This window comes from Zootoca vivipara, chromosome 9 (genome assembly GCF_963506605.1).
Source record: "Zootoca vivipara chromosome 9, rZooViv1.1, whole genome shotgun sequence".
NCBI classification, from domain to species: Eukaryota; Metazoa; Chordata; class Lepidosauria; order Squamata; family Lacertidae; genus Zootoca; species Zootoca vivipara.
This window is the reverse complement of record NC_083284.1, coordinates 47,847,262-47,874,938: the sequence shown is the minus strand read 5'-3', so window position 1 is coordinate 47,874,938 and position 27,677 is coordinate 47,847,262. Positions and strand designations below refer to the sequence as shown.

The window sequence follows — 27,677 nt, the reverse complement described above, 5'->3', positions numbered from 1 at the left end:
GTAACTGCTTCTTGGGAGAAAAGCAATGACAAACCTAGACAGCATCTTAAAAAGCAGAGACATCACCTTGCCTACAAAGGTCCGTATAGTTAAAGCTATGGTTTTCCCAGTAGTGATGTATGGAAGTGAGAGCTGGACCATAAAGAAGGCTGATCGCCGAAGAATTGATGCTTTTGAATTATGGTGCTGGAGGAGACTCTTGAGAGTCCCATGGACTGCAAGAAGATCAAACCTATCAATTCTGAAGAAAATCAGCCCTGAGTGCTCACTGTAAGGACAGATCCTGAAGCTGAGGCTCCAATACTTTGGCCACATCATGAGAAGAGAAGACTCCCTGGAAAAGACCCTGATGTTGGGAAAGATTGAGGGCACAAGGAGAAGGGGACGACAGAGGACGAGATGGTTGGACAGTGTTCTCGAAGCTACGAACATGAGTTTGACCAAACTGCGGGAGGCAGTGCAAGACAGGAGTGCCTGGCGTGCTATGGTCCATGGGGTCACGAAGAGTCGGACACGACTAAACGACTAAACAACAACAACACTTTATTGACTTGGGTTTAAATTCTAAATGTGTTAACAAAAGGGTGAACCCCATTCAATACAATGGAACTTGCTTTGGAGTAAACATTAATAGGACAACATAGTTAGGAAACATTTTTTACATGATAAGCAAGGCAGAGATATTCATGCCACATATTTCCCTCGCTGTGCCCCCCTGGTGGAGCATGATTGTGCCTTTTTGGGTGGTTTCTTCAGCTATTTATAGGGCATAGGGCTCTGTTGCATAATCATTGGTTCTGCCATTCTGCAGGTTAACCGTGATTTGGAGGAAGATGGTAATGCTAGATACATTGGTTTGTAAAAAGCTAAAATCAGTTATTTGTTTAGTATTGAATTTAATGTTGATATTGTGGTTGGCATCCACATAATTTATTTATTTATTTCTGGAGGAAGGGAGGAATGTTAAACACTGAAATGGTAAGCTGGTTAGTTTATCACCACACAGAAGGCAGAATTAGCACATGAACATTTTGCTTCTTAACTCAGGTTCTAAAAAAACTAGAAACTTACTTTAAAGAAAAAGAAAAAGAAAAGCTATGGATATGAACCCGTTGTTCATCCAAGGGGGGGGGAGTACTGTCCCCCTCATCCTGTGGACACCCATGGCTTATATTTGCTAAAGCACCTAGGCAGGTGGATGCTTCTTGCTGTACTATTATAGTAGTCCACTGAAGCTATAATTAATTTTCCCTAGGACGGAGTACATAAGCCAATAGAGTAAGATGCTGCCTGTTCTCTGTGTCAGATTTAATACCTTATGTATATTTGTTAAATGTTATTCATAATGAAACACTATTGCTCTCTGATGATAGAATAGGGGAAACAGAAACAGGAAGGTTTCATAAAATACGGATTTAGAGGTTTTTTCCTTTGACACTCATGCAGAGTGTTGGAACTCCAAATTTATTCTGTGCCACCCAATGATGTAAGGCACAGGAATGCAATTTCACCTCTAGACTGCAGTGTTCAATCAAGCTGGTATTCAAAATCAGATTGCAGATCTCCCCAAACAAGCAGGTGTCTTCATGATGTACTTAACCTCTGCATTCCCTAACCATTCCACAGCACAACAGATTTGTTTCCCCCTTTCAGCATCCTTTTTCGTTGTAGTCGCATGGGGTGGTGTAACATACAGCTAATATTATGTTTCTATGTAGTGGATAAGAGATTTGAAGGATTTAAATATTTTTTAATGTATTTATGTGTTAGCTTTGCATCGAAATAATCCACAAGTACCATTTTAATTCCAAAAACTGTATTAGTCTTTTCACATTTTGGTCCTTTTTTGATTCAGCTGGTAAATTTGCAATATACGTATTCAGGGAGCAGGTTTGGTGAAAACTGAAATGTTAGATTTCATAGATACCTTTGTGTTCACTTGTATATGTGTGTGTATGTGCATGCACACACACAACTGCAAGATTCCTATCACTATTTCTGAATTGAATTGTGATTATGTGTTTAGAAATCCTTTTAAGCCAAATACATGGTAGTGTATGTGAGGGAGAAGTATCTATCACAGTATTGCAGCACTCACAGCTACATGCATCTGGGCTTTCCCACTTTGGTAGCAAATAGGGGGAATTATAGGTTCATGGTCTGCTTCATTTAGGAAGACACCCCTCCATCTGTTCGCAGTGCAGCCTGTTTCCAATTTAAAGCACAGATTTCAATGCAAACATCAGTTTCTCTCCCCCCTGTTTTATATGCAAAGTGAGCCTTACGAATCACAGTGACACTGCTGCAGGGACCCCAACCAAAATTCCCTCCCCAAATTCACATGCTTTTCATTTGAATACCTGCTTACAGTGGTATACAATGGACAGCTCTGAGAAGAAAAATTGATAATCTTCACTGGAGAGTAATTTGAATGAAATTACACTTGACAGCCTGTCTCCAAGCAAGGAAGGAGAGTGAGGGGAGCCTTAGCTAAGCTCCGAAGACCTGCATAAGCCAGTGCTGTTGGAGCTTCCCGGGAAAAATAAATCTACAGTTTTCCCTACATTTGAGGGAGGCTTTTGATTAAACCTGTGCAGCAGTATCTAGTGAAGAAAGGTAGCCATGGAAGAAAATATGGAAGAGGGACAGACACAAAAAGGTATTGTGATAAACTAGTTGCTTGTGTGTGTGTGTGTGTGTGTGTGTGTGTGTGTGTGTGTGTGTGTGTGTGTTGTTGTTGTTGTCTTTCTGTTCTCTTTATCTCTGCATGGTAATTAAAATTAAAATTATTGTGTAGATGGTTCCATTTTCAAAAGCCTTCCATTTTCAAAAGCCTTTTTTGTTGTTGCGACAAGATAGGTGGTAAAGATTTTTCCAAATAATTCACAGATATTTCACGCGTAAGGAATGCACGGTGCAGCCCTATATGTAAAATACTAACACTGCCAGCATTTAATGTTAACTGCTTCCCAGACCAGTCTTTGTTAACCTTCATTTATTTTGTGTTTTCACGGTTGTCTAGCTGGGTGAAGGGAGCCCAGTGTGAACTATGAGAGAGCCACTCACACACATTTGTAGCTAGTTGTATTTAGAAATCTAACAAAGTGACCATTATTTACACCTCTGAATGGGTTTCCAGTCTGAACAAAGACTCTATATTTTGTAAATTTCGGATAGTGCTGCCCATATTCCCTTCCCTTTTCTTTTGCTATCTGTTGGAAGACCTCTGTTTTGTGATGTATAGTGAGAAAAATGGTTGTAAATGTGAAAGATTGCAGGTTGACGTTTCTTTTATTTCTGATTATGTATAGTGCATCTTCTTTTGTTTCTGAATAAAACAGAGCTGTGTATTTGCATCTTATTTTATGTATAATCTCTTGTGCACATTGCATGTTGTTGCAGAGTTCAGTATGTGCTGCCTTTCTAAAAGGACACACTATTCTTATTGCCAGGTGATAGTTCCGCATTTTCCCACTGTTTAAGAATCTCTTTCCCCCACCATCTCATCCTTAGTCCTGTGCTGTTACATCAGTGTTTTTTGTGTTGTTCTGAGCATTCTGGAATTACTTAGGCACATCAAAGACAGGGGATACTTGTTAAAACCAGTGGAATAATAATGCAAGCACATCTAATCCCACTGTGATTTACAGGCATAACAGATCTTAAAGTAGTTTTTCCATAGCTGAAGATGTTTCTGGGAGCTGATTACAATGGTGTTTTTTTGTTTTGTTTTTTGTTTACTAATTCCAAACAAACAAATAATATCTCAGTTGTTTCCATGTTCCAGTTCTCTGGTCTGTGTTCCATCTGCCTTGCTACATGTAGATGTCATGCTTTTCTCATTAGAACTGACCCACTTAGACTGTGTACAGCCGTCCAGTGTTTACTAACTCTCCAGACAGTTAATTGCAATGGATGTGTGTGTAAAGATGCTTATTTCTATCAGTTAATATCTCGTATGAATTCATATGGTTCTCCAAATCACAGTATGCTTTTGAAAGCTACTACAAATGCTAAATGTAGATGCATACGTGGTTGCTTACTGTTTAAGCTTAAGCAATGTAATCATCTGCATATGAAGTATGTTAATGAAAAATCAGAAGCACAGCATGAAAAAACGTATTAACATTTGTGTGTGCATGCGTGGGCACAATAAATTCCATTTTCTGAGGTACTGTAATTGTTTTGTGGTCATTGCTTGCATATGAAGTCCTCCTATGGAAAGTATTTTTCACGTAAGTGGTGAACTAGCATATGGTGTTTTTTTTTTGCTCTTGAGAGAGAGAAAATCAGTGGAAAAGGTTCCACCTAAACTTATAGAAAGCCTAGGCAAGCAGTATAAACCAGAACTGGGAACATCTCCATAAAAAAATAACAACACCTGAAGATGTTTATAATTAACAAGATATGTATCGGTTAATGGATTATTTTAACAGGTTGGCATAGACAAGGCTGTGTCCTTATTCGAATGAAAGCCATTTGAAATAGCCAGTGGGCACTCAAAATGCTGTAATTAATAGTGTGATTGTCACATCTAACATGTTTTCCATGCACAATATGCCATGTGTGAGAGAAGCCTTTTCTCTCTAGTGGAGCTCAGCTGTGATCACAAACACTGACAGGTTACATTTCATTTCATTCTATCTGGAAGGCAGAATAAGACGGTCATTACTCTGGCTGTTGTTTGGGGAGCAAGGCAGGGGAACTCTTTGTCCAGTCCTTATAATTTTTTGCTTGACCAGCAGTCAGAATCCCAAGGAAGGAGATGAAAATTGTGGTCTGAATTGGGAAGATGTTTATATGGCAGTCAAATACAGGCTACGTTCCTCTGGTCTCTACATATCATTTAAGGGCTATTCCTTTGCCTTGAAAGAGGCAATAGCATTGTACCCTTGCTCAATAGCTGTTTTTGTACAGCAGTATGTGCATGTTCGCTTCTACATTCCTGATCTTGCATGATACACCTCTTGTGGTTTGACTAGTGAGTTATATGTTGCTTTTCCTAAGAAAGTGCTCCATGATGTTAATCGTGATGGAATCACACAAGTGTCTTTTATATATATATATATATATATAAATGCTGCCATCTTGATTGGAATTGTTTGTTTCTTCACTGTCCCTCTTCCTCTTCCCTGAAAATCTATTGAAGCATACATTGTGTCACTGCCTACAAAGTCCTCCATTCTTCACACCACCTGAATGCTTTGAGCTTCTTCTTCACAGCATAGCATAGCATCACAGCACTGCAAGTTGCTAGCAGCCATGATGGAAATGCATAGTTTCATGGTGGTGTATCTTGCAGATACAATGTGAATAGTTGCAGTAGATAGCATTTTATTTATTCAACAATCATTTTATTGGTACATCATCACCCATACAAAAATACTGTAGAGGATTTGGAATTTAGTGAGATAAACAGTGCTATTTCTAAATTCAGTTTGGGACCATTGCTTGCATATGTAGCCCCTCCTATTGAAAATACTGTCTGTAACTAATGGCAGAAATGTAACAATCCACTCCACAGTAGTGGCTAAGAGGCTTCAAACCCCCAGTTCAGGTCTTGCCTATGCCATGACATCACTCAGACCCGGTGCCCTCAAAACTGAGAGATAATAAAACTTACCTAATGGAAGGCGTAGCCAGTATGCTGCCCTCAAAATTGTTGTTGGACACCAGCTGTCATCAGTCCTAGCCAGCAGTCCTAGCCGGATAGTGGATAGGTGATGACTGTTGTTTAATGCCTGCTTTCCAGGGTTGTTGTAACAAATGCAAATAGATAATACATGTGAAGTGCTTTGAACACTATAAATAATTTATTATTATTATTATTATTATTATTATTATTATTATTATTATTATTCTATTAGTGTTCTACTAGAATTATATGTTAGTTGCTCTGACTTTTTGAACTTTAAGTGGAGCAAGTACCACTGGGTTAAGCCAATAACACAAGGCTTTAAATTAGGAACTCTTGCTTGAATCCTGGTTTGGTTTTTTTTGTACTTGAAAAATGGAAATAGTTCAAATCTGCTTTGCAGGATGCTATTCACTGAACATTCATTCAGCAAATTCTAGCACAGTGTGTATGAATGCCAAAAAGAAAGGTTGTTGTGTAAGTGCTAACTCTGGCAGCGTTTACAGTTGGCCTCCATTACCCACTTCTATGAAATTCTTGATTATCTAAGTTTGCAGACCTTTCTGTCCAGCCCTGTGTCCATGAAGCCATACATGAATAATGTTATAATCTAGCTGATTGATTATCCAGCTGTTTTGGATTTTCTCCAAGCCATCTGAATAAACATTAGTCCCTTCAGTACTCAAATTAGGGAAAACCACTATTCATTCTGGGCCGCATTTCTCCCTCTTTCTCCTAAGCCACAGCAGAGAAGAAGCCACTAGGTAGAATTCTGGCTGCAGCTCCCAGTTCCCTTGCAAGCTCATTAAGAATATTGGCTCAAGCATGAATGAAATTTTGGAGGGAACATTGATGGAGTGAGGATGAAGTGAGATAAATATTTTTTTTGGCCATTATTCATACTAGGGTTCAGATTGTATCAAGTGGAACACATTTTCCAAGACTCTGGGTCAAAGTAAATGGTACATCAAATGCATTTAATTTATCTATGTTGCAGCTACAGAGGCTTGTGATCCGTTTTCAGAACTCCCAACAGAGGGGAGGGAAGCTACTATGGGTGAAAATAGCAGCTTCCCTTCCAGGACAATGGAACAGCTTTAGGTGGTGTCAGTTTTCTCCTGGAAGATGGCAAGGGCAAAAGGGTTAACATGACACCCTGCCTCCAACACTGCAGCCCCAGTCTCAGTCCTCTGGCATGCAACTGCTGTGTTTGCTTTTGAAGATTTAAACATAATGCAAATGTGGTCATGCATTTAGAGGGTTGTCTACTTTGGATCTCAGGTGGGTGCCAAAGGGTTGCTCGTTCTTTTGCTGCCAACAGGTGTATGTGTGTATATAAATTGGGTTGGAGCGTGTTTTCCCTCAAAGCCCTCCTGTCTTCAGGACTGGTGAAGGAGGGGAGGAACCAGAGGGCTAAATGGGGATCTAGTGCTACAGGATCCTTTCCAAAGCACAGGACAGCCAGTATGCTTCTTGTTGTCCAGAGGGTCCAGGGAATCAAGAATATCCTAAGTGCACAGTCAGATTTACCAGCTTTAGGCAGAGAGAGACACCTGCCTTAGGCACCTGTTGCTGGGGGAGGGCGGTGCCAGTGAGGTGCTAGACACCAAAGTTGTGTATGCTACACAGCCTGCCGTGGACACTTTAAGTCAGCTTGCTGTCCTCAGATGTGGTGGAGGATGCTATCCTGCAATCAGTGTTGAAGCAAGCTGAAGCAGCTGTCAGTCTGGTTAGTTTCTGTATGTAGAATGTGTGTGTATGTGAGAGGGGTATTATTTTATCTGTTTCAAGCAGCAAAATATCTTAAGCCACCCCTGTCTGGGTGCCAGAAACTCTTGGGACATGAAGATGGCATCCCCAGAGTCTTCCTGTCTGGTGATTTCCTTGTGTTGGCTTAAAGCAAGCATCAAATGCAGTCTCAAGTAGAAGCATCATGTTTTTCAGCCTCAAATGATTTAAATAAAAATAGGAGGCTTACTGAGTTCCTGGTGGGTTGTGTTAGTTCTGACTGGTAACACATTGCATAGGGCTTTGCAGTAAGGTGAGGAGGAAATGGAGAGGATGAGAGCCAGGAGTGAAAAAGACACATTGAATTGTAGTAGAGAAGTAATGTATCACTAGCAGCATGTTCAGGAGCTGGACACAAGCTAAAAAGTGAGCTCAGAGCCTATTCACATTGCTCCAAGCCAGACTTCAAAGCCGAACTGTCAGAGATACCAGCCAATTAAATTCTGGCTGAAGCCCCTTGAGTTTTGCTTGCTCTTCCCTGCTGGCTCCGCCACTTGCTGTTGCTGCCACTGCCTCCTCCCCATTTCTGATTCCTTCTCTAGCTGTGGGGTGCTTTTCCAGTCTGAAGAGAAGAAAGCAAGATTGAAAGGCTTCAGACATCATTTGATTTGCTGAGTTCAGGTTGAAAAGTGGAATCCAAATGCTAGAATTACACTTTGAACTCATTCTTTATCTTATGTCTATCTCTGGCCTATTAGGAGACCCAAGTTTAGGGGAGCCTGAAAAATCCTGTAAGCAAAAGAGAGAGTTGGAAAAAGCCCAGTAATTGTCAGGTCCTCCAGTCCAGACATAGATTTGAATCTTCTGTTTCTACAATAATATAAGAAGCACCTGTTGGATAAGGCCAATGGTCCATCAAATCCAGCATCCTGTTTTCACAGTGCCCAACCAGGTGCCCCATAAATCCCAAATCTCATTGAGACAACTGGTACCTGAAACATTAATGCTACTGTATATTATGTATTTTCAGAAACCCCCTAAATATGTGTGGAATTGTCAACATTCCCTTATGTCTCAGTATTTTGGACATTCACTGTAAACCAAACAAATATATAAGATATTAGCTAATTAGAAAACCAACTATAGTGTTCATAATCTCTTGCACATGATATGAAATTTTTGCAAGGAGTAACAAGCATAGTAATAAAAACAGGCTGCTAAACTCGAAGTATGTAAAATTATTCAAGTTTTCTTATTGTTAGCAGCAATTTTCTTAGCAAAAAGGAATATTTGATGATCTTTTTTGGTCTATTTGGGAAATTCTGGGGTGGTGGTAGGTTTTTCAGAACTGAAAGCCCGAGCTATCCTAAGCTCAGCTGGCTAAAACATGGTGTTGATAATGCCAAGGTTGCAGGTTCAATCCCAGCTGCATATTCCTGCATAGCAGAGGGTTGGACTAGATGACCCTTCCAACTTTGAAAGCAGAGGCAAACAGAAGACCACAAGACAAAATATTCTGGATAAAGCCTTGCCTTCTCCAGTATTCTATTTCCCACAGTGGCCAGTTAGGTGCCTATGGGTATCCACAAGCAAGACAGGAAGGGAATATCCCTCTCCCAGTCCTGGAGTTATTTATTTATTTGGAAAAGGTATAGGCAGCTAAACATGAGCAAACATAACAGTTTCAGATGGATAGTAACAGTTCTTATAACTGTCTATAAGTCAATTCATCCTTCTTGGAAGCCTGTGAGAAATAGAGGGCTAGATTCAATGAGTGCTGGTAATGCAATGGAACAGCCCCCTGCCCCTGGATCCAAAGCCCTGGAGTATTGCACAGGGCAAAGAAGAGGGGAGGTCATTCTATCATGAAAAATGAAATGCTTGCACTGATGGAACAATAGGAACAGTGTGGAGTTGAATTCCTCCCAGAATTTTCAGCATCCAACAGAATGTGTATAATGATAGAGCCGGTCTAATTTCAATGGGCAACATGTTTTACAAGGTGGGTGCCACTGCACTGAAGGATGTGGTCCAAGTTGCCATGAAATGATCCTCTGGTGCATGTGATACCACAAGGAGTTCGCCCACAGATAACCACAGTGAATGGGCAAAGGAGGTCTCGGATATCCTGGTCCCGAGTGGTTAGGGCTTTATACAGTAGCAGTAAATTCTTAAATTTGGTCCAGTAGCACATTAGCAGTGAGTGCAGGCAGTATATAGCCATAGGATCATAGCATCATAGATTTGTAGAGTTGGAAAGGACCCTGAGGGTCATCTAGCCCAACCCCTTGCAATGCAGGGACCTCAACTAAAGCATCCATGACAGATGGCCATCCAACCTCTGCTTAGAAACCTCCAAGGAAGGAGAGTCCACTACCTTTCAAGGGAGTCCATTTCACTGTCAAAACAGCTCTTACTCCCAGAAAGTTTTTACTGGTGTTTGGTTGGAATCTCCAACCCACCAGTGCAGGAGAAAACAAAACTCTCTCTTTAAAAAAAAGAGAAAGAGATTTGGCTGGAAAGACTTGTTTCTAAGGAACCCATTATGGGTCAGTAATCACAGCATCATTTCCTAAATGCTCGCAGACCAACTGTTTAACGATCTGTTCTAGGACCTTTGTATTGATGTTAAGCTGACCAGTTGGTAGCTACCTGGGTTCCCCCCTTTTTGTTGGAGGTGGGGGCAACATTTGCCTGCCTCCAGTCTGCAGGGCCCTCACCTGTTCTCCAAAAGTCTCAAAGACAAAAGGCTCTGGGATTACATCTGCAATGTTCTTTAGTACCCTTGAGTGCAGCTCATAGGGTCCTGCAAATTTGAATTTGAAGCGAAAGGAAAGTCCGATGCTGTAAAGAAAAATATTGCATAGGAACCTGGAATGTAAGAACAATGAATGGAGGTAAGCTGGATGTGGTCAAAAATGAGATGACAAGAATAAATATCGACATCCTGGGCATCAGTGAACTAAAATGGAAGGGAATGGGCGAATTCCGTTCGGGTGACTATCATATCTACTACTGTGGGCAAGAATCCTGTAGTAGAAATGGAGTGGCCCTCATAGTCAACAAAAGAGTGGCAAAAGCTGTAATGGGATGCAATCTCAAAAATGACAGAATGATCTCGATACGAATCCAAGGCAGACCTTTTAACATCACAGTAATCCAAGTTTATGCACCAACTACTGGAGCTGAAGAAAGTGAAATTGACCAATTCTATGAAGACCTACAACACCTTCTAGAAATGACACCAAAGAAGGATGTTCTTCTCATTACAGGGGATTGGAATGCTAAAGTAGGGAATCAAGAGATAAAAGGAACAACTGGCAAGTTTGGCCTTGGAGTTCAAAATGAAGCAGGGCAAAGGCTAATAGAGTTCTGTCAAGAGAACAAGCTGGTCATCACAAACACTCTCTTCCAACAACACAAGAGACGACTCTACACATGGATATCACCAAATGGGCAGCATCGAAATCAGATTGATTATATTCTCTGCAGCCAAAGATGGAGAAGCTCTATACAATCAGCAAAAACAAGACCTGGAGCTGACTGTAACTCAGATCATCAGCTTCTTATAGCAAAATTCCAGCTTAAACTGAAGAAAGTAGGAAAAACCACTGGGCCAGTAAGATACAATCTGAATCAAATCCCTTATGAATACACAGTGGAAGTGAGGAACAGGTTTAAGGATTTAGATTTGGTGGACAGAGTGCCTGAAGAACTATGGATGGAGGCTCGTAACATTATACAGGAGGCAGCAACGAAAACCATCCCAAGGAAAAGGAAATGCAAGAAAGCAAAATGGCTGTCCAACGAGGCCTTACAAATAGCGGAGGAGAGGAGGCAAGCAAAATGCAAGGGAGATAGGGAAAGATACAGGAAACTGAATGCAGATTTCCAAAAAACAGCAAGGAGAGACAAGAGGGTCTTCTTAAATGAGCAATGCAAAGAAATAGAGGAAAACAATAGAATGGGGAAAACCAGAGATCTGTTCAAGAAAATTGGAGATATGAAAGGAACATTTCGTACAAAGATTACCATAATCAAGGACAAAAGTGGTAAGGACCTAACAGAAGCAGAAGACATCAAGAAGAGGTGGCAAGAATACACAGAGGAATTATACCAGAAAGACATGGAGGTTTCGTACACCCCAGGTAGTGTGGTTGCTGACCTTGAGCCAGACATCTTGGAGAGTGAAGTCAAATGGGCCTTAGAAAGCACTGCTAATAACAAGGCCAGTGGAAGTGATGATATTCCAGCTGAACTATTTAAAATTTTAAAAGATGATGCTGTTAAGGTGCTACACCCAATATGCCAGCAAGTTTGGAAAACTCAGCAATGGCCAGAGGATTGGAGAAGATCAGTCTACATCCCAATTCCAAAGAAGGGCAGTGCCAAAGAATGCTCCAACTACCGCACAATTGCGCTCATTTCACACGCTAGCAAGGTTATGCTTAAAATTCTACAAGGCAGGCTTAGGCAGTATGTGGACCGAGAACTCCCAGAAGTGCAAGCTGGATTTCGAAAGGGCAGAGGAACCAGAGACCAAATAGCAAACATGCGCTGGATTATGGAGAAAGCTAGAGAGTTCCAGAAAAACATCTACTTCTGCTTCATTGACTATGCAAAAGCCTTTGACTGTGTCGACCACAGCAAACTATGGCAAGTTCTTAAAGAAATGGGAGTGCCTGATCACCTCATCTGTCTCCTGAGAAATCTCTATGTGGGACAAGAAGCTACAGTTAGAACTGGATATGGAACAACTGAGTGGTTCAAAATTGGGAAAGGAGTACGACAAGGTTGTATATTGTCTCCCTGCTTATTTAACTTATATGCAGAATTCATCATGCGAAAGGCTGGACTAGATGAATCCCAAACCGGAATTAAGATTGCCGGAAGAAATATCAACAACCTCAGATATGCAGATGACACAACCTTGATGGCAGAAAGCGAGGAGGAATTAAAGAACCTTTTAATGAGGGTGAAAGAGGAGAGCGCAAAATATGGTCTGAAGCTCAACATCAAAAAAAACCAAGATCATGGCCACTGGTCCCATCACCTCCTGGCAAATAGAAGGGGAAGAAATGGAGGCAGTGAGAGATTTTACTTTCTTGGGCTCCTTGATTACTGCAGATGGTGACAGCAGTCCCGAAATTAAAAGACGCCTGCTTCTTGGGAGAAAAGCAATGACAAACCTAGACAGCATCTTAAAAAGCAGAGACATCACCTTGCCGACAAAGGTCCGTATAGTTAAAGCTATGGTTTTCCCAGTAGTGATGTATGGAAGTGAGAGCTGGACCATAAAGAAGGCTGATCGCCGAAGAATTGATGCTTTTGAATTATGGTGCTGGAGGAGACTCTTGAGAGTCCCATGGACTGCTAGAAGATCAAACCTATCCATTCTTAAGGAAATCAGCCCTGAGTGCTCCCTGGAAGGACAGATCGTGAAGCTGAGGCTCCAATACTTTGGCCACCTCATGAGAAGAGAAGAATCCTTGGAAAAGACCCTGATGTTGGGAAAGATGGAGGGCACTAGGAGAAGGGGACGTCAGAGGACAAGATGGTTGGACAGTGTTCTCGAAGCTACGAACATGAGTTTGACCAAACTGCGGGAGGCAGTGCAAGACAGGAGTGCCTGGCGTGCTATGGTCCATGGGGTCACGAAGAGTCGGACACGACTAAACGACTAAACAACAACAATTCCTGTACAATCTCTTTTCCTATCTTGGGCTGCAGGTACCTTCTTATGTTGTTTATTCTGTTATCCCCTGGTTGGGCACTGCTTTCCTTTGGGGTGGAGACAGAGGCAAAGAAGGTGTTGAGCAGTTCCACCTTCATTCTGTCACCCATTAGAATTTCTTTGTCTTCTCCACCCAAACGACCTACTATCAGTGGTGGAGCCTCATGCTCCAGCCCCGGGGGGCAGAGAGGAGGCGGGGGTGGGGCTGGCACGTGTCCAGGGGCATAGCATGTGTCATGGGGGCGTGGCGTGCTACCTGAGATGGCGTGGCACCCAGCATAGGCAGGGGGGCAGCCGCGATGACACCCCACCGGGATCTTGCTGTCGGGGGTAGTGCGCTCCCCCTGCCCCCCTCTTCCTCCACCAGTGCCTACTATGGTAGTTGTTTTTCCTCTGGCTTTGAACATAGCTGAAAAACCTCTTTTATTAATTTTAACCTCTCTTGCAAGCCTGAGCTTTGTCCTGCCTGACCTCCCTGCAACTGTTGGCTACTTGTGTATACTTTTCCTTCTTTACTTCCCATTGCTTCCAATTGCTTCTGGTGCTTCCAGTGAGAGGTGTGTATTGTGCAGCAATAATGAAATAGTTTATATTCATTAATTCAGGGGACTTCAAAGGTATTATCTTTTTATGTGTTATTTTAAGTGTACACTAACACACTTGCTATAAGTGTGAATGTGACCATCACATGTTTAGTGACACATGCCTCATGATAGCACACTCAAGAGCTCCCTGTTGAGTATACACTTGTTGACAAGCCCAGATTCGCCTTTCATTATGTGTGGAATGGCAATTAAGCATTTAACTGTTCTGTCTGGTCTTTTGGAGCATTAGAATTAGACCAGTTTGGTGTTTTTGAGGGCTGAGCTAGATGTTAAACTCAGTTGCATGTTGCTTCCCTCTAACTTGGTTCTTGGTTTGTTAAGAAAAAGCAACTGTTGAAAGCCATGTGTTTGTGCATATTTCTGGTGGTGCTGAGGTCTGCTTAATCCCATTTCCATGGTTGCTTTACCTTTTTTTTTTAAGAAAATTGGTGGAAATATATATGTCTTTTTTTAAAAAAAGATTTTTATTAAAGTACTAGAATTTTTACATACATTATATTCTCTCCTTCCAATTTTTAATTTCCCGTATCCTCTTTCCTTTCCTTTCCCTCCCCCCCCCCAATAATCCATTAGAAGGGTTCAAACAGTTGTCCTCAGCCACGGGCACAATGTCTTTAATTTCCACTGAATGTCTTCTGATCCAGTAGTTGTTATCCATTAAAGATAGGGGTTCCATCTGGTCCTTATAATAGTAGACTTGGCCCTCCATGTTATTTCCTGTGACGTTACTGCCATGATGTCTGACTGAATAAATTCAAACAAATAATTAGTCCAGACCTCTACTGCCCATTTTTCTCTATCTTTCCAACCTAAAGCTATTGTTGCCTTTCCCGCTAATATCATTGGGAAATATATATGTCATGTGGTCCTCAGAAACCTTAATTTTAGATTCGTGCTTAGTTCATATATACTTTTCTACAGACTACATTCTGGTTTGGCTCCAGAGAAGCTTCCCCCCAGTAGAAGACTCTTCATCCAGCAGAAAAGCTTACTCCATCAGAGGAAGCTTCTCTGGATACAACCCTCTGTTTCATTACCAAATAATGAATGAATTTAATGAGGTTCTTTTTCATCACTTGGCTAGGTTTGGACTTGGGCACAACAGCATTGTTTGAGTTCAACATTAAACAGCACAAGGATGGTTCTTGTTAGTTTAATGCACTGCTTGAGGGCAGAGAAGTTCCCTGCCAGATCAATTATCTATTCTGCTGTAGTAAAAATTAAACATTCAATGAAGTGATGTTTTAGCAGCTGATGAAATACCTCAACTAGTTTATCTGCCTAATGCCATTTTGGATGAAGAGAAAGGCAAAACAGCATTCAGTGGGGAAGCAAATTTAATTATTTAAACTACTTTAGCACCTTAGGTGCTGCTGGAAGGATTTTTTAATATATTTTTTTATTTTGTTTCGACTACATCAGACCAACGTGGCTACCTACCTGTAACTATTACCTAAATCATATATGCCAGTTTAAAACTATATATGTAGCATATAGTATTATGTCCCATGTTCAATACCCGGCATGTGCAAGTAAGACTGGGAATAGACTCCTGTCAAAGAACCTGGAGAGCTGCTGGCAGTCAGTGTAGACAGTCTTAATGTATATAAGTCAAGCTTCAAAGAAGGCAACTTACTATATTCCTGTATATTGCTTATGGAATTTATTGAGTATTACTGGTCTATAGGTTCCTGTTTCATTTACAGCGAGAAATATGTGCATGCGTTATTCCTGAATGATTTGCAGTTTGTCCCATCAATGACACATTCACCAACTATTATTTTTGTGTATAAAGATCAAGTGGAACAGCTCCCAATTTGCTGCTTAAGTTATTCAGTGTTGATTGAGCTAGAGTGGGTGGAAATGGAATTTCGTTGACAATTTTATTAAGGGAGTTATCAGTTTGGCACTGGCTCCAAACAGGATACCAGATGATGCAAACTCTATTAATAGAAGTGTAAAACAGCAAGATACCTGCAGGCCATCTTGTCCAATCTTCTGTGTTTTGAGACAGAGGAATCTCCACATAAATAGGTTCATAGAATGCTGGATAGAGGCAGAGATCCAAAGGACAGCACAGCTAGTTCTGTGGGGACTTTGGACTTAATAGCAATTCCATTGTTACATGGAAAGTGACATTTGAAACTTAAGTTGCATTTCAAAAGAAATTTGATATGGGCAGCTGCTTTTTTCGTTGGAATCCCTATTCAATTTACATGACGTCATCAAGCTGTTGCAGGCCAGTATTTTCTGGGGTCTTATTCTGTGTTTTCTCAGACCTGATTTGTAGTTATGTATTTATAATAAAACACAATTGCTGCCTCATGATAACAGCCAGGTATGCCATGCCAAAAATGTCAATGGGACCAAGTATAAGATTCATAAAACAATCCCAGGGAGATAAGGTTAACTGTACCTCAGGTTACAATGGGGGACAAAACCCAGCACAAAATTTAATTTCAATTCTTAATATTTTACACCACTTGAAAATAAAACTTAATTTGAGGCTAGATTGGCTGACATCTCAAAAATTATAAGTGTAATGGTTCTGTGACTTTCTGTCTTTTTATCTATCACATTTGCTCAAGCAGCCTTGCAAACTGTAATGAATAAAAACTACAAGCATATTGTAAGTCTTCTGTTTGAAATAAAAACATTTATCCACTTACAGTGCTTCCCTTTTTTCATGCCCATTCAGGAGTAATTCCTGCCATGCTCAGATGGGCATGCTGCTAGATAAGTGTGTGTAGATTGGACTGCAACCGTAGACTGGTAAATACTATCATTTATATAATTTCTTTTGAATTTTAATTTTTTTAAAATGAATTCTCTACAAGACTCTGGAGTAGCATGGAGAGACTGAAATGTCCATGGTGGTTGGGGCAAAAAGCCCTATATATTAGGAAGGAAATGGTAGAAATTAATAATATTGGGACTGAGGATGGAAGTTAGTAAGGATAAGAGGAAATTAATTAGGAGGGGCAAAAGGATGGAAATAAAGATAATGATAAACTCAAGAAATTTTGAGTTTTGCTATGATCCACTTTTCTGCTTTAACCACACCCACTTTTGCACTTCGGTTACACCTACTTTGGCACATGGCCTCCAGAAGGCTGCCATTGGTCAATATTACTCTGCTGTAAACTGTTGTAGGCAAAGGCATATCCATTGCCTGTATTTAGAAAGCCCATCCCTTAGATAAAGCATAAATTCCGAGTTGTAGGTGGTAAGATAATCACTTCTGTCATTATATAGGAAATGCTTAATGACAGGAACTACAAAACTAGTTATCTACAAATAACTAGTTTTAATAAACTGGGATCACTTTTAATAGTTTACAAGTTCAGAATTAAACAAAACAAATTTAATCCTTTTATATATTTATCCAGATACCGTTCGTTCTTGATTTCAGTGTTCTGAAATCAAAGCAGTAGGATGAGAATACAGTATTGCTTTTTATATCTACTTGTTTATGCATTAGAGTAGCAGGTGGGAAAACACTCAGTAGCTTCATGATTACCCTGACCAGATTAATTTTTCATAGGGGCCACACTTCCCCTCATTTGTCTCCATTTTCCACATGATTGGGTATAGATTTTTCCCCCATTGTGTATTCAGTGAAAGCATTTTTATTTTGTTTAGATAATATCACTTGTTTCTTTCCCCCCCTTTCCCTGTGGCGTTTGCCTGTTGTTTTGGAAATGTCTGTACAGGAGGCAGAGAAAGGGTTAATAGTTAGACCAATAGAAAAGCCCAGAGGCGGAGTCTACCTGCTTTTTAAAGGCTTAGCCAGAGGTTTAGACAGTTGGGAAGACAGTTGGAAATAGAGAGATAGTTAGTTGGGTTGGTTTCTTATGGGTGGGAGGCATAGGAGTCAGAGTGGGTTAGAGACAGAGGGGAGGCAGAGAGAGCGAATCGGATTACAGTGTTTCAAAGTATTTGAAACTTTTTTGCATTCACAATAAACTTGAATCTTTGTTAATATGTTACAATCTGATGGAGTCCAAATATATTACCAGGGAAACCTGGTTGGTGGCAGTGGAAGAGAAATAGACGTGGTAGCACAGAGTCAATAGTCCGTGGAACGACTGGGGGCTCGGTGTGAATGCCACATTCCCCTTTTAAACATATTCATCATTTTCCCCATTAGGCATTAAAAAGCTGCCATTTTCTTGGCAACAGAATGGTATAAATTCTGTTCTTACTAACATGGTGCAACTAATGGAATTATTTTAACCATATTAGAGGGTGAAATATTCCTATGCATTCTAAGAACATTTCATGCAAGGTCATGTCTTTAGCTGTAAGGTCAGTGCTATTTCCACAACAAGGCTTTTCAAACACTGTCCATCTCTGTAAACAACACATAATCTAACATACCGTATATCCCCAATGCTTCGGATTCACGTACACATACATGTCTGCATTAGGACCCTGAGACACAACCCTTTTCTCCATAGCCGCAATTCAGTTCTGTTGTACAACATCCAACCTGCTCACTCGCATATCTTCAACCATTGCTAAGTATCCAGAAATACCAAGGCACATGGCACAACTAGCCAGTTCTAGGTGCTTCTGCACCACAAACACTTACATTCCCTTCTAGGTAACCACAAATCCCTTCATTGCATGTCATCCCAAATGTTCCCAGCAAATATATTGGCTTCTGCATGGTCACACCCCTTTCCTTCCTATAACCACCACAGTCCCTAGACCTATGCAAACCCAGCCTCTTCCTTGCCTCTGTTGTCATTGCTGCAATGATGCCCCCTCGCCGTTTGATGGCTGACAAATTCTACTCTTTTCTTTTCTTACTCTGGAAGCAGATATGACTCTATGACAGCTCAGTTCATAGAAGTAAATAGGCTCATTAATTACATGTTCCTAAACTTTCCATGCTTTGTTGAGACATGGAAAAACAAGAATCTATTAGTAAAATGTTGTGAAATTTTGAAGATTGCATATAAAATTTGGAACATTACTTTGTTTTACAGCCTTTTGCAGAATGGTACATTTTGCATGCAAACAAATAAAGAATTTCAGTACCATCTCTAGATGCCCAAGAAGCTGGTGAATCAAATGAATGAAGACTAGGGCTGAAATGTATTTATAATTAGACTGCCAGTAACCAGACTTGATGCCGGGCTACTACAAACCCCAAACCTACTAAGCTATGGGAGAAGGAAGCTGCAGAATATTACAACTATTGCAAATAGTCCTAATTTCAAAGAAGCATTCATTAGCTGCTTGCTTTTAACACTGTTCACATATGAAGGGTTAAATGATCCATAAATTGGATTTAAACATGCCTATTTTTTACTGGCTTAAGCAAAGGTAAAGGAACCCCTGACCGTCACGAACGACTCTGGAGTATACACTGGCTGAAGGAGCCAGCGTACAGCTTCCGGGTCATGTAGCCAGCATGACTAAGCTGCTTCTGGCGAACCAGAGCAGTGCACGGAAACGCCATTTACCTTCCTGCCGGAGCAGTACCTGTTTATCTACTTGCACTTTGACGCGCTTTCAAACTGCTAGGTTGGCAGGAGCTGGGACCGAGCAACGGGAGCTCACCCCGTTACGGGGATTCGAACCGCCGACCTTCTGATTGGCAAGCCCTAGGCTCTGTTATAGATGTGGAAAACACCTCTGAGATCATGTAGTCGAACCCCTTGACAGTGCAGGGAATTCACCACTGCAATGTCCCTGTTTGGTAACTATCCCCTCTCTGCTTAAAAATCTCTTAAAGAAGGACTTAAGCACCATTACTGGTTTGATCCTTCAACTAGAGAGACCCAGAATCCTATATCTGTGTTGGTTGTTGTTGTTATTTAGTTGTTTAGTTGTGTCCGACTTTGTGACCCCATGGACCAAAGCACTGTGTTATCCCACTGTTACTGCCTAACCTACCCTCTATGGTAGCTCCTCCTCCTCCTCCTGCTGCTGCTTCAATAGGAGGTCAGGATATGAACTATCTTGCATAACATATCTTGCATTACCTATTATTTGTTGTTGTTTAGTCATGTCCGACTCTTCATGACCCCATGGACCAGAGCACGCCAGGCACTCCTGTCTTCCGCTGCCTCCCGCAGTTTGGTCAGACTCATGTTGGTAGCTTCGAGAACACTGTCCAACCATCTCTTCCACTGTCGTCCCCCTTCTCCTAGTGGGCCCTCAATCTTTCCCAGCATCAGGGTATTTTCCAGGGAGTCTTCTCTTCTCATGAGGTGGCCAAAGTATTGGAGCCTCAGCTTCATGATCTGTCCTTCCAGTGAGCACTCAGGGTTGATTTCCTTCAGAATGGATAGGTTTGATCTTCTTGCAGTCCATGGGACTCTCAAGAGTCTCCTCCAGCACCATAATTCAAAAGCATCAATTCTTCGGCGATCAGCCTTCTTTATGGTCCAGCTCTCACTTCCATATATCACTACTGGGAAAACCATAGCTTTAACTATATGGACCTTTGTCAGCAAGGTGATATGGAGATCTAAATATGGATATTATTGTTCCTCCTTTCACTAGTTTTTGTAATTTTTTAAAACAAAAGAATGCTCATTTCTTGCATAATCTGTGTTGAGTTTATGGAACTGTTTTGCTAGTCAGCAGTTATATGATTAGAATTGTATAGCAAGGAAGCCCTTTAGGTTGGTCTTATTTATTTACAGTATTTATGGATGGATGGATGGATGGATGGGTCAATCGGGATAGAGCTTTCTTCCCCATCTAGCCCAGTCATTAAAAAATAAAGGCACCAGAGAAGCTGCTGTGGACAGTTGCGAGTATTATTTCCCAGACCATTTTACTTGTTTGGATGCAGGGTGTTCCCCCCACCCTCCATTAAACAGCTGTGCACTACTGTCAGCTATCTGCATTGCCTGTGTTTCCAACATACCACCTTCCCCTTTCTCAAATCTTGTTTAATTGTAATCATTGTCTGCATCATTGCTTTCAGGCATATACTAACAAAGAAATCTGCCTTATTTACACATTATTAATGTGTGTGCATCAAACCTGTAAAATTTGAGTGTGTCTGTGTATACCTCTGCTTAACCATCAAGAATCTCTAACCAATCAGATCCACACCGTATATTTAAAGTACATCTTACACACATTTAAAGCACATGGCTCGCCCTAAGAATATTGGGGGTGTAGTTTCCCCCTCACAGAGCTGCAATTCCCAGCACCCTTAACAAACTACAGTCCCCAGAATTCTTTGGGGGAAGTTACATGCTTTAAATGTGCATTGGATGTGCTTTAAATGTATGAGGTGGATCTGCCCCAAATCCCACATGGACATTGCAAGAGAGACAGGACAGTGTGGAGAGGACGCCATAGGTGCCAACTCCCTGGGGCCCTGGGTGGCTGAGCACAGCACAAAATGCCCCATGAAAGGGCCATGGCACCCACGGCTGCGGGGCCAAGCTGGCACTCCTGCAGGACACTGATGAGGGTGGGAAACATATGAATGCAGGATGCATTTAACTCGCCACGGCCTTCCCCCCAGAAGCCCCACCAATCAATGCATAATGTATCAGTGAGTCATCACATGAGGACTGTGTAAGGCTGCATAGCCTTTGGGGTGGGGGCGGGACCTTGCCCTGGATTTTAATGTGGTTTGTGTGTTAGCCACACAGAGGTGAGATACAACTTTAGTATTTGATTAACAGCATCTCTCTTTATGAGTTGTGCACCTTGCTTTTGGTTTATTTACCCTCTGTGTTCCTGCCCTCATAATATTTCATCATTACGGCATGGCCTTACCTCTTGCCAGGACAGCCCTACCTTTCAATGGCAGCCACTGTGGCAGCATGGCATTGCTCACCTGCATCCCCAGGGGTGTGCATCACTACCAGTTATTGAGGAGGGGCAAAGTAGTGGGGAGCTTGACGTGCTGCCCCATCTGCACTGCCCTGCTGGCCACTAATGCTATCTTTAGACAGCCAACGCAGGCAGCACTGTATGTACCACATTACCACATTGATATGCCCCCCCCAAAGCTAGCCTGCTGCTCTGAAGTGTAGCAGGAGCTGTTCCATCACCAGCGTTGAAGTAAGACTCAAGTGCTAATCTAAGAGACTTTTGTACAAGGAATGGATGTGTGCACCATCTTGCCCTCCACCTCACTCAGCAAAATTCCCTGGCCCAACCCTGCCTGTAGTTGTTAAGCAGGGCATATTTATTTCATCATATTATCTGTAGGCATTGCAACTCAAAAAGATCACAATCTTGCCATTATTGGTCTTTCATACCTTGGCAAGGGGGCAAAGTAATAAGGTGCTGCTGTAGACCAAGATTGCTTGGCTTTACTGCCAAAGAGATAATTTTACAAGCCTGTTTTCTAGTCCTTCTGGGACAATGAATTGTGCAATGGCCCGGATGTAACAAGAAAGAGAAGTATCCCAGTCATTAATATACTTGACAGAAAAGATTATTAACATCTTAGACGACGGTGTGTGTGTGTGTGTGTGTGTGTGTGTGTGTGTTTTGTGTTTTTTTTGGTGGGGGTCAGATCAGTAAGTTTTAGGTAATCCAGTTTAGCACATTAAAGTTTATCTTACAGTAGAGTGAAAACTAATAACTTGGTTCTTCGGACTAGTGCAGTAAAGCTTCCTGAAATTGGAGAGTCATAAATTCAATAATAAATTAACCCAGCAAATGGGACAAGACACACTTACATGCAGCTAATATAATGGAACCACCTCTCCATAAACACAGAAGCAAGCTATTGTTTCTCTCTTGAGGGTTATTAAATGCACACATTGCTGTGTGTGTATGAGTGCATTTTAGGTAGTATCTTGTAAAGGAATCACATTTAAAAAGCTTCCAATATCTCTCTCCCCCCCCCATGCTCATCTAGCTTTTAAATATTATATCTGGAATTGCATGAGAGCTACTTTGTTTGAAACCTGCTCCTCCTTTAGCTCTAGTTACACATTCAAAGAATGTCAGTAGACATGATGAACACTGCAGTGTGAGGATGCAATCCTATGCACACTTATAGCTGGCTGGCTGAAGAAAAGGCAGCACCACTGAGAATAACCAGCACAGCCCCAGGAAAGAAGAGCCAGATCAGGTGTAAATACATGCACCTGACTGGCTAAAAATGTTGTACAGTGGTACCTCGGTTTATGAACACAATTGGTTCCGGAAGTCTGTTCATAAACTGAAGCGTTCATAAACTGAAGCGAACTTTCCCATTGAAAGTAATGGAAAGTGGATTAATCCGTTCCAGATGGGTCCGCGGCGTTCATAAACCGAAAATTCATAAACCGAGGTGTTCATAAACAGAGGTTCCACTGTACTGTACATGATTCTGCCCAAACTCTGTAGTCCTTTCAGTGCATTCCTGAGGGACCCCCCAATTGGAAAAGGTATAATCAAGGGGGGAAAGGAGAACACACACACAAAAAGAGGAGACACAAAGCTGTCCAGCCCCCAGCTATGCCATGTCTACTCGAAGGGTTTTTCAATTTTCTATTTAAAATATGATTTCACCCCGATTAATGTGATTGGCTGTGCTGTCCAGAGATGATTGGTCAGTTCTGGAGATGGTGTGGAGTCCCTAAATAAGAGGTGATATATTGAATACAAGTTTGGGGGGCAGGCAAAAACTGGGCTATAGCAGTGGTGGTTTGTGGGTTTCAGAAAGATCATAGGACAGGCAGTGCTAACCCTGCTGTATATGGGGAGCTCCCCGCAAAGCCATGTATTCTTTGAATGTCTGAATAATGCTCTTGACTGTGAATAAAACCTGGCACTTGTTAGCAGTTGTAAAAGCAGTCATTGGATCTTCCCCATACGTCACATTAACATGTGACATGTTAGGGAGCATGCATAGGACTAGTGCAACAACTAGGGTTTACACTTTAAACTCTCCACCACAAAGAAATATTAGCCAGTAATGGCTGCAAATGCTTATATCACAATTAACCAGGCCTGGATAGAATTCTCAAGAGGAAAAAAGCTACATGTTGTTGTTTAGTCGTTTAGTTGTGTCTGACTCTTCATGACCCCATGGACCAGAGCATGTAGCATTCTCTAAAAATGTAAAATGTAAAAATGTAGCATTCTCTAAAAATGGATAATCTAAAAAAGGTAATCTAAAGAAGAAAAAGCGCATTTCCCAAATTTAATCCTCTGCTCCTCCATTGTTATCCTGTGATGGATGACAAAAAAGGGCTTTTAAAAAGTACTATTTGTTGATTTGTACATAAACATGAGTGTGCTAAGGCTATCTGAGACCCAGGGTTGTAAAGAGTTACTCTGGCGGCCTGTCGTTTGGGCAACAGAGCACAAATGCCCTAATTCCACTATTCATGAGGTTAAGTTCAAACTTGGGCTAAGCAAATTGACTGACATGCTGATATCACAGAGCATGCCCCATCCCCCACCCCACTTCATGTGTGGGAGAAGAACAAGCAGTTTATAGCAGAGCCATCTGCTGGAGCTGTGACCATTCTTTGGCAGATCTCTGTCTTTGAGTCTGCAACTGATCAGGCTGCCTGAGTGACTGTTGTCACTAAGAATTAAGCAATTAGGCTGCATTTCTGTTCTATGAAGGCTTCATAAATATTAAAAGAGAACTGGGGATGGCATATATTTTAATCCTCATGTACTAAGCCTCTGCAACCTTTGAACCCTCTCTGTGAACACAACTAGCCCCCGGCAATGCTTTTTAGATGCTTTCTTGCAGATTTATCATGGACTGTGGTTGGAGTCAGACAGCAAGACAGCTTTCCAACAGGAGTCAAGTTAAAGTGAGCTGAAAAACAATGCATTGTTTATTTTGCTAAATGCGTAATAACAGAAATAACCCATATAGCAAATTTGTTAAACCAAAGTAGCTGGGTTTAAGTCTCTTTCTGTGTGTATTTGAAATTATTAGGATTAAATATGTTAAAACCTAGCTTTGTTTAGTAAAACTAAATCATAGATTAGGCTGAAAACAATTGCATAGCCATCTATATTTCACATTTTCATTCATTTTAATTGCATTTCTTTAGGTCATCAACCAAATGGGAAAGGTAGATAGGAGATAAAGTGATTACTTCTCCATTTTTTGTTTATTTGTATATTATAACTTTTCATTGTTGGCACAATCCTAGAGCAAGCGACAACATTAAGACAAACAAAATAGTACTGTATATTGTTTATTTCTCTCTTTTGTAACAGCAGGGAGCTTCCTATATCCTTTTTATTTACTTATTTTGAAAATTTATAAACATCACCCTCATCCAATAATGGATTCCATGGCAAGTATGCATAAATTATAAATAAATGTTAAAACAAACAGTAAAAGGCAGGGCAACATAATGATAGCAAACCAAAACTATTCAACCAGTAAAACCAATACCGTAAATTTGAAACGCCTGGGCAAATAAAGGGTTTAACCTGAAGATGAAAATATCTTTTTGGAGGATATTCCAAAACCAGGATGCTCTTGTTGAAAAGGTCCTCACTTTTCTGGCTATATAATGAACCTCAGAAGTCAAAGAAGGACCTAATCTGAAGATTGTAGTGCATGGGCAAATTGTTATGGTAAGAAAAGCTCCATCATCAGCTATTTGGTCTGTGATCCATTTAAATATTTAAATACAAACACCATCAAATAATCTCAGAAATAAACTTGCAGTCAACATAATCAAAATAAGGCCCGAACACTTTGGTGACCACAGGCCTAGTATATCTGTTGAAAATGGCATTTATGCTATGTTAATAGCCACATTTCTTCTCTTGTATCAATAAAGCCCCCCAACAGATAAAAAGCCCTGAATCAGAGTTTTGCAACCTTTCAATTCTTACCCAGTTTGGTTGGTATCAGGAGAACTCTGTATGATGCCGTAAAGCTGAGATAGCAGAATGCAAATATTCTTCAACTGAAAACTAACTAGCACTGAATATAGCATGGCTTTTACCAGTATTTCCCACAGAATTTAAGGAAAGGCAACAAGTAGGAGAATAAGCACGTTCTTTTTAAGGGCAAATAATGTTTTAAGGCTGTTAGGGACTAGGGTTGCCAGACTCAATAGAGGACAGGACTTCTGTGCCTTTAATTGTCCTGCTCTCTTTTGAGTCTGGAAACATTAAAGAGAAACCAGCAGACCCTTTGCTTGGAAATTAAACAAAGGGTCTGCTGGTTTCTCTTTAAGGTTTCCAGACTCAAAAGAGAGCAGAGCAATTAAAGGCACAGAAGTCCTGTCCTCTATTGAGTCTGCCAACCCTATTAGGGACTAATTACACATTGTTAAAGGTGTGATTAACAATTATATTGTGGTTTTTAAGAAATTAAGTACTAGGAATGGGGTGTGTGATTGCTGTTAGCAGTGCAGCACAAGGGCAGGGGAGATGTAAGCATTCCCTCTCCATCCACATTCTTGGTAAAAACTGTCCCTGTATGGCAATGAGCTTTGGGGGTGGAATGGGATTTCCATTAGTGCAAATTGGTGCTTTTTTCCAAATGCTAACTGCCATGTTGGAGGAGGCTTGTGTGAATTTTACAAATGACAATTGCTTCCCCGCTATGCCTGATACTGCAATTGTAAAAATAAATAAATACCAATATGATTGTTTATCATGTTATTAATGCAAGATGTAATTAGTTGCTTAGTGTCAACTATATGTTGTTGACCAAGGGAATGTGGCTTCAGCTAGGTGCAAGTGAGGCAGGCAGATTGACCAGGAACCAAAGGGGGAAAGGTTCAACTTGAACCTGAATTCAGATCCCTGCTTGGCCATGAATTGGATCTGGTGGCTCCGGGTAAACCTTTGCTTTTTCCATTTCCTGTCTGTGAAATATGTATAGCAGTAAAACTTACTGAGTTGCTATGGAAACAAACTCAAGTTGGTAGAGCACATTCCACATTAAGAGTGCTCAATAAATGATTAGTAACATAATAGCTTGATAACAGGTAGTACATCTGTTCAGATTTATCAGTGGCAAAAGGAGAAGCAAAACAAGGAAGGACAATAGAAATGAGAGCAAAGTCACAGCTGCCATGTCTTTCTTGGTCGAGCATCGGTTCAAACACAAGTATTGTTTCATACCACCCCAATCTCCAGGCAGTGCGAGATTCCAGGAGTTCCAGGTACTTACCCATGTTTCCTTTAGGAAATGAGGCACAGCGAAGACTCTGATGTCTATGATATATGGTTTATTTACACATATGTACAACCCGAGCCTACAATGGAGGGGGGGGCAAGCACCCCAAGAGGATCTTGTTTCTCCCATAGCTGCAGCCTTGGATTTAAATAGAAATATTCCAACGTGCTCTGCCTCTCTGTCCAGTTTCCTGCCTTTACCAACCTGCAACCTTCCCCCCTTTAAATCACATCACAGCCAACCCCTTCTTAACAAACTCTGAGCTGGAGGAAGGACCCCACCCTTTTGTCATCTGGCACAGAGCCCCTTCTCCTTGGCTTCCTCAAGTACCTTTCCTTTGTTTTCTTAATGGCTCATCTCACAGGCGATTGCCTCATCAGGAAACTGTCTGAGCTTATATTTTAACCCTTGCTGGATCCAGGAGCTCAGGAGATTTGATTAAACTCTAGCACCTACCAGATCTAGGAATTTAAGGGAGCCTGGCACCCCCAAACTCATAGCAGTATTTTATTTGGCCTCAATGTGCACTCTTGAACTGCATTTGTCATTTTAATTCACTTTCAGCCATTTTGGAAATCATTTTGGACCTTCTCACAATCCTGGTTTGTTTTTGCCATCCCAAGGAATTTTGTGTCAGCAGCAAAGTTGGTCTCCTTACAGTTTACTCCTAGCTTGAGAAACCTGATGGAGTGTCTTGTTTAGTATACCCCTTCCCAGGCCCTGAAATCAATATGGGAGGCTTTGGTAGTAGTACTGCCAATGGTTTGGTACTTTGAAACTGAGTGTGCTGATTAGTTAACGGAATATAACATATTTTAATTTTTCAGATGTTTAGATTTTTATTGTATTTTTACACTGGCCTGCAGTCTCTGGAGGGAG

The 27,677-nt window shown here is 41.1% G+C and overlaps 1 protein-coding gene across 3 annotated transcripts in view; it reads left to right on the top strand.

Annotated features, from left to right (window-relative positions):
• The window catches only part of GPM6A (glycoprotein M6A), a 198,349-nt gene that overhangs the window by 59,815 nt on the left and 110,857 nt on the right, over positions 1-27,677 (top strand). The window contains exon 1 of one of the 3 annotated variants that reach the window (XM_060278714.1): positions 528-2,659. The exons of 1 other annotated variant lie outside the window; for it this stretch is intronic. In XM_060278714.1, the coding sequence (XP_060134697.1) occupies positions 2,623-2,659 (37 nt within the window). In that variant the 5' untranslated portion in view covers positions 528-2,622. Of the gene's footprint in view, positions 1-527; positions 2,660-27,677 lie in introns of those variants that run through there. One more of the 3 variants, XM_060278715.1, reaches the window with a different exon arrangement.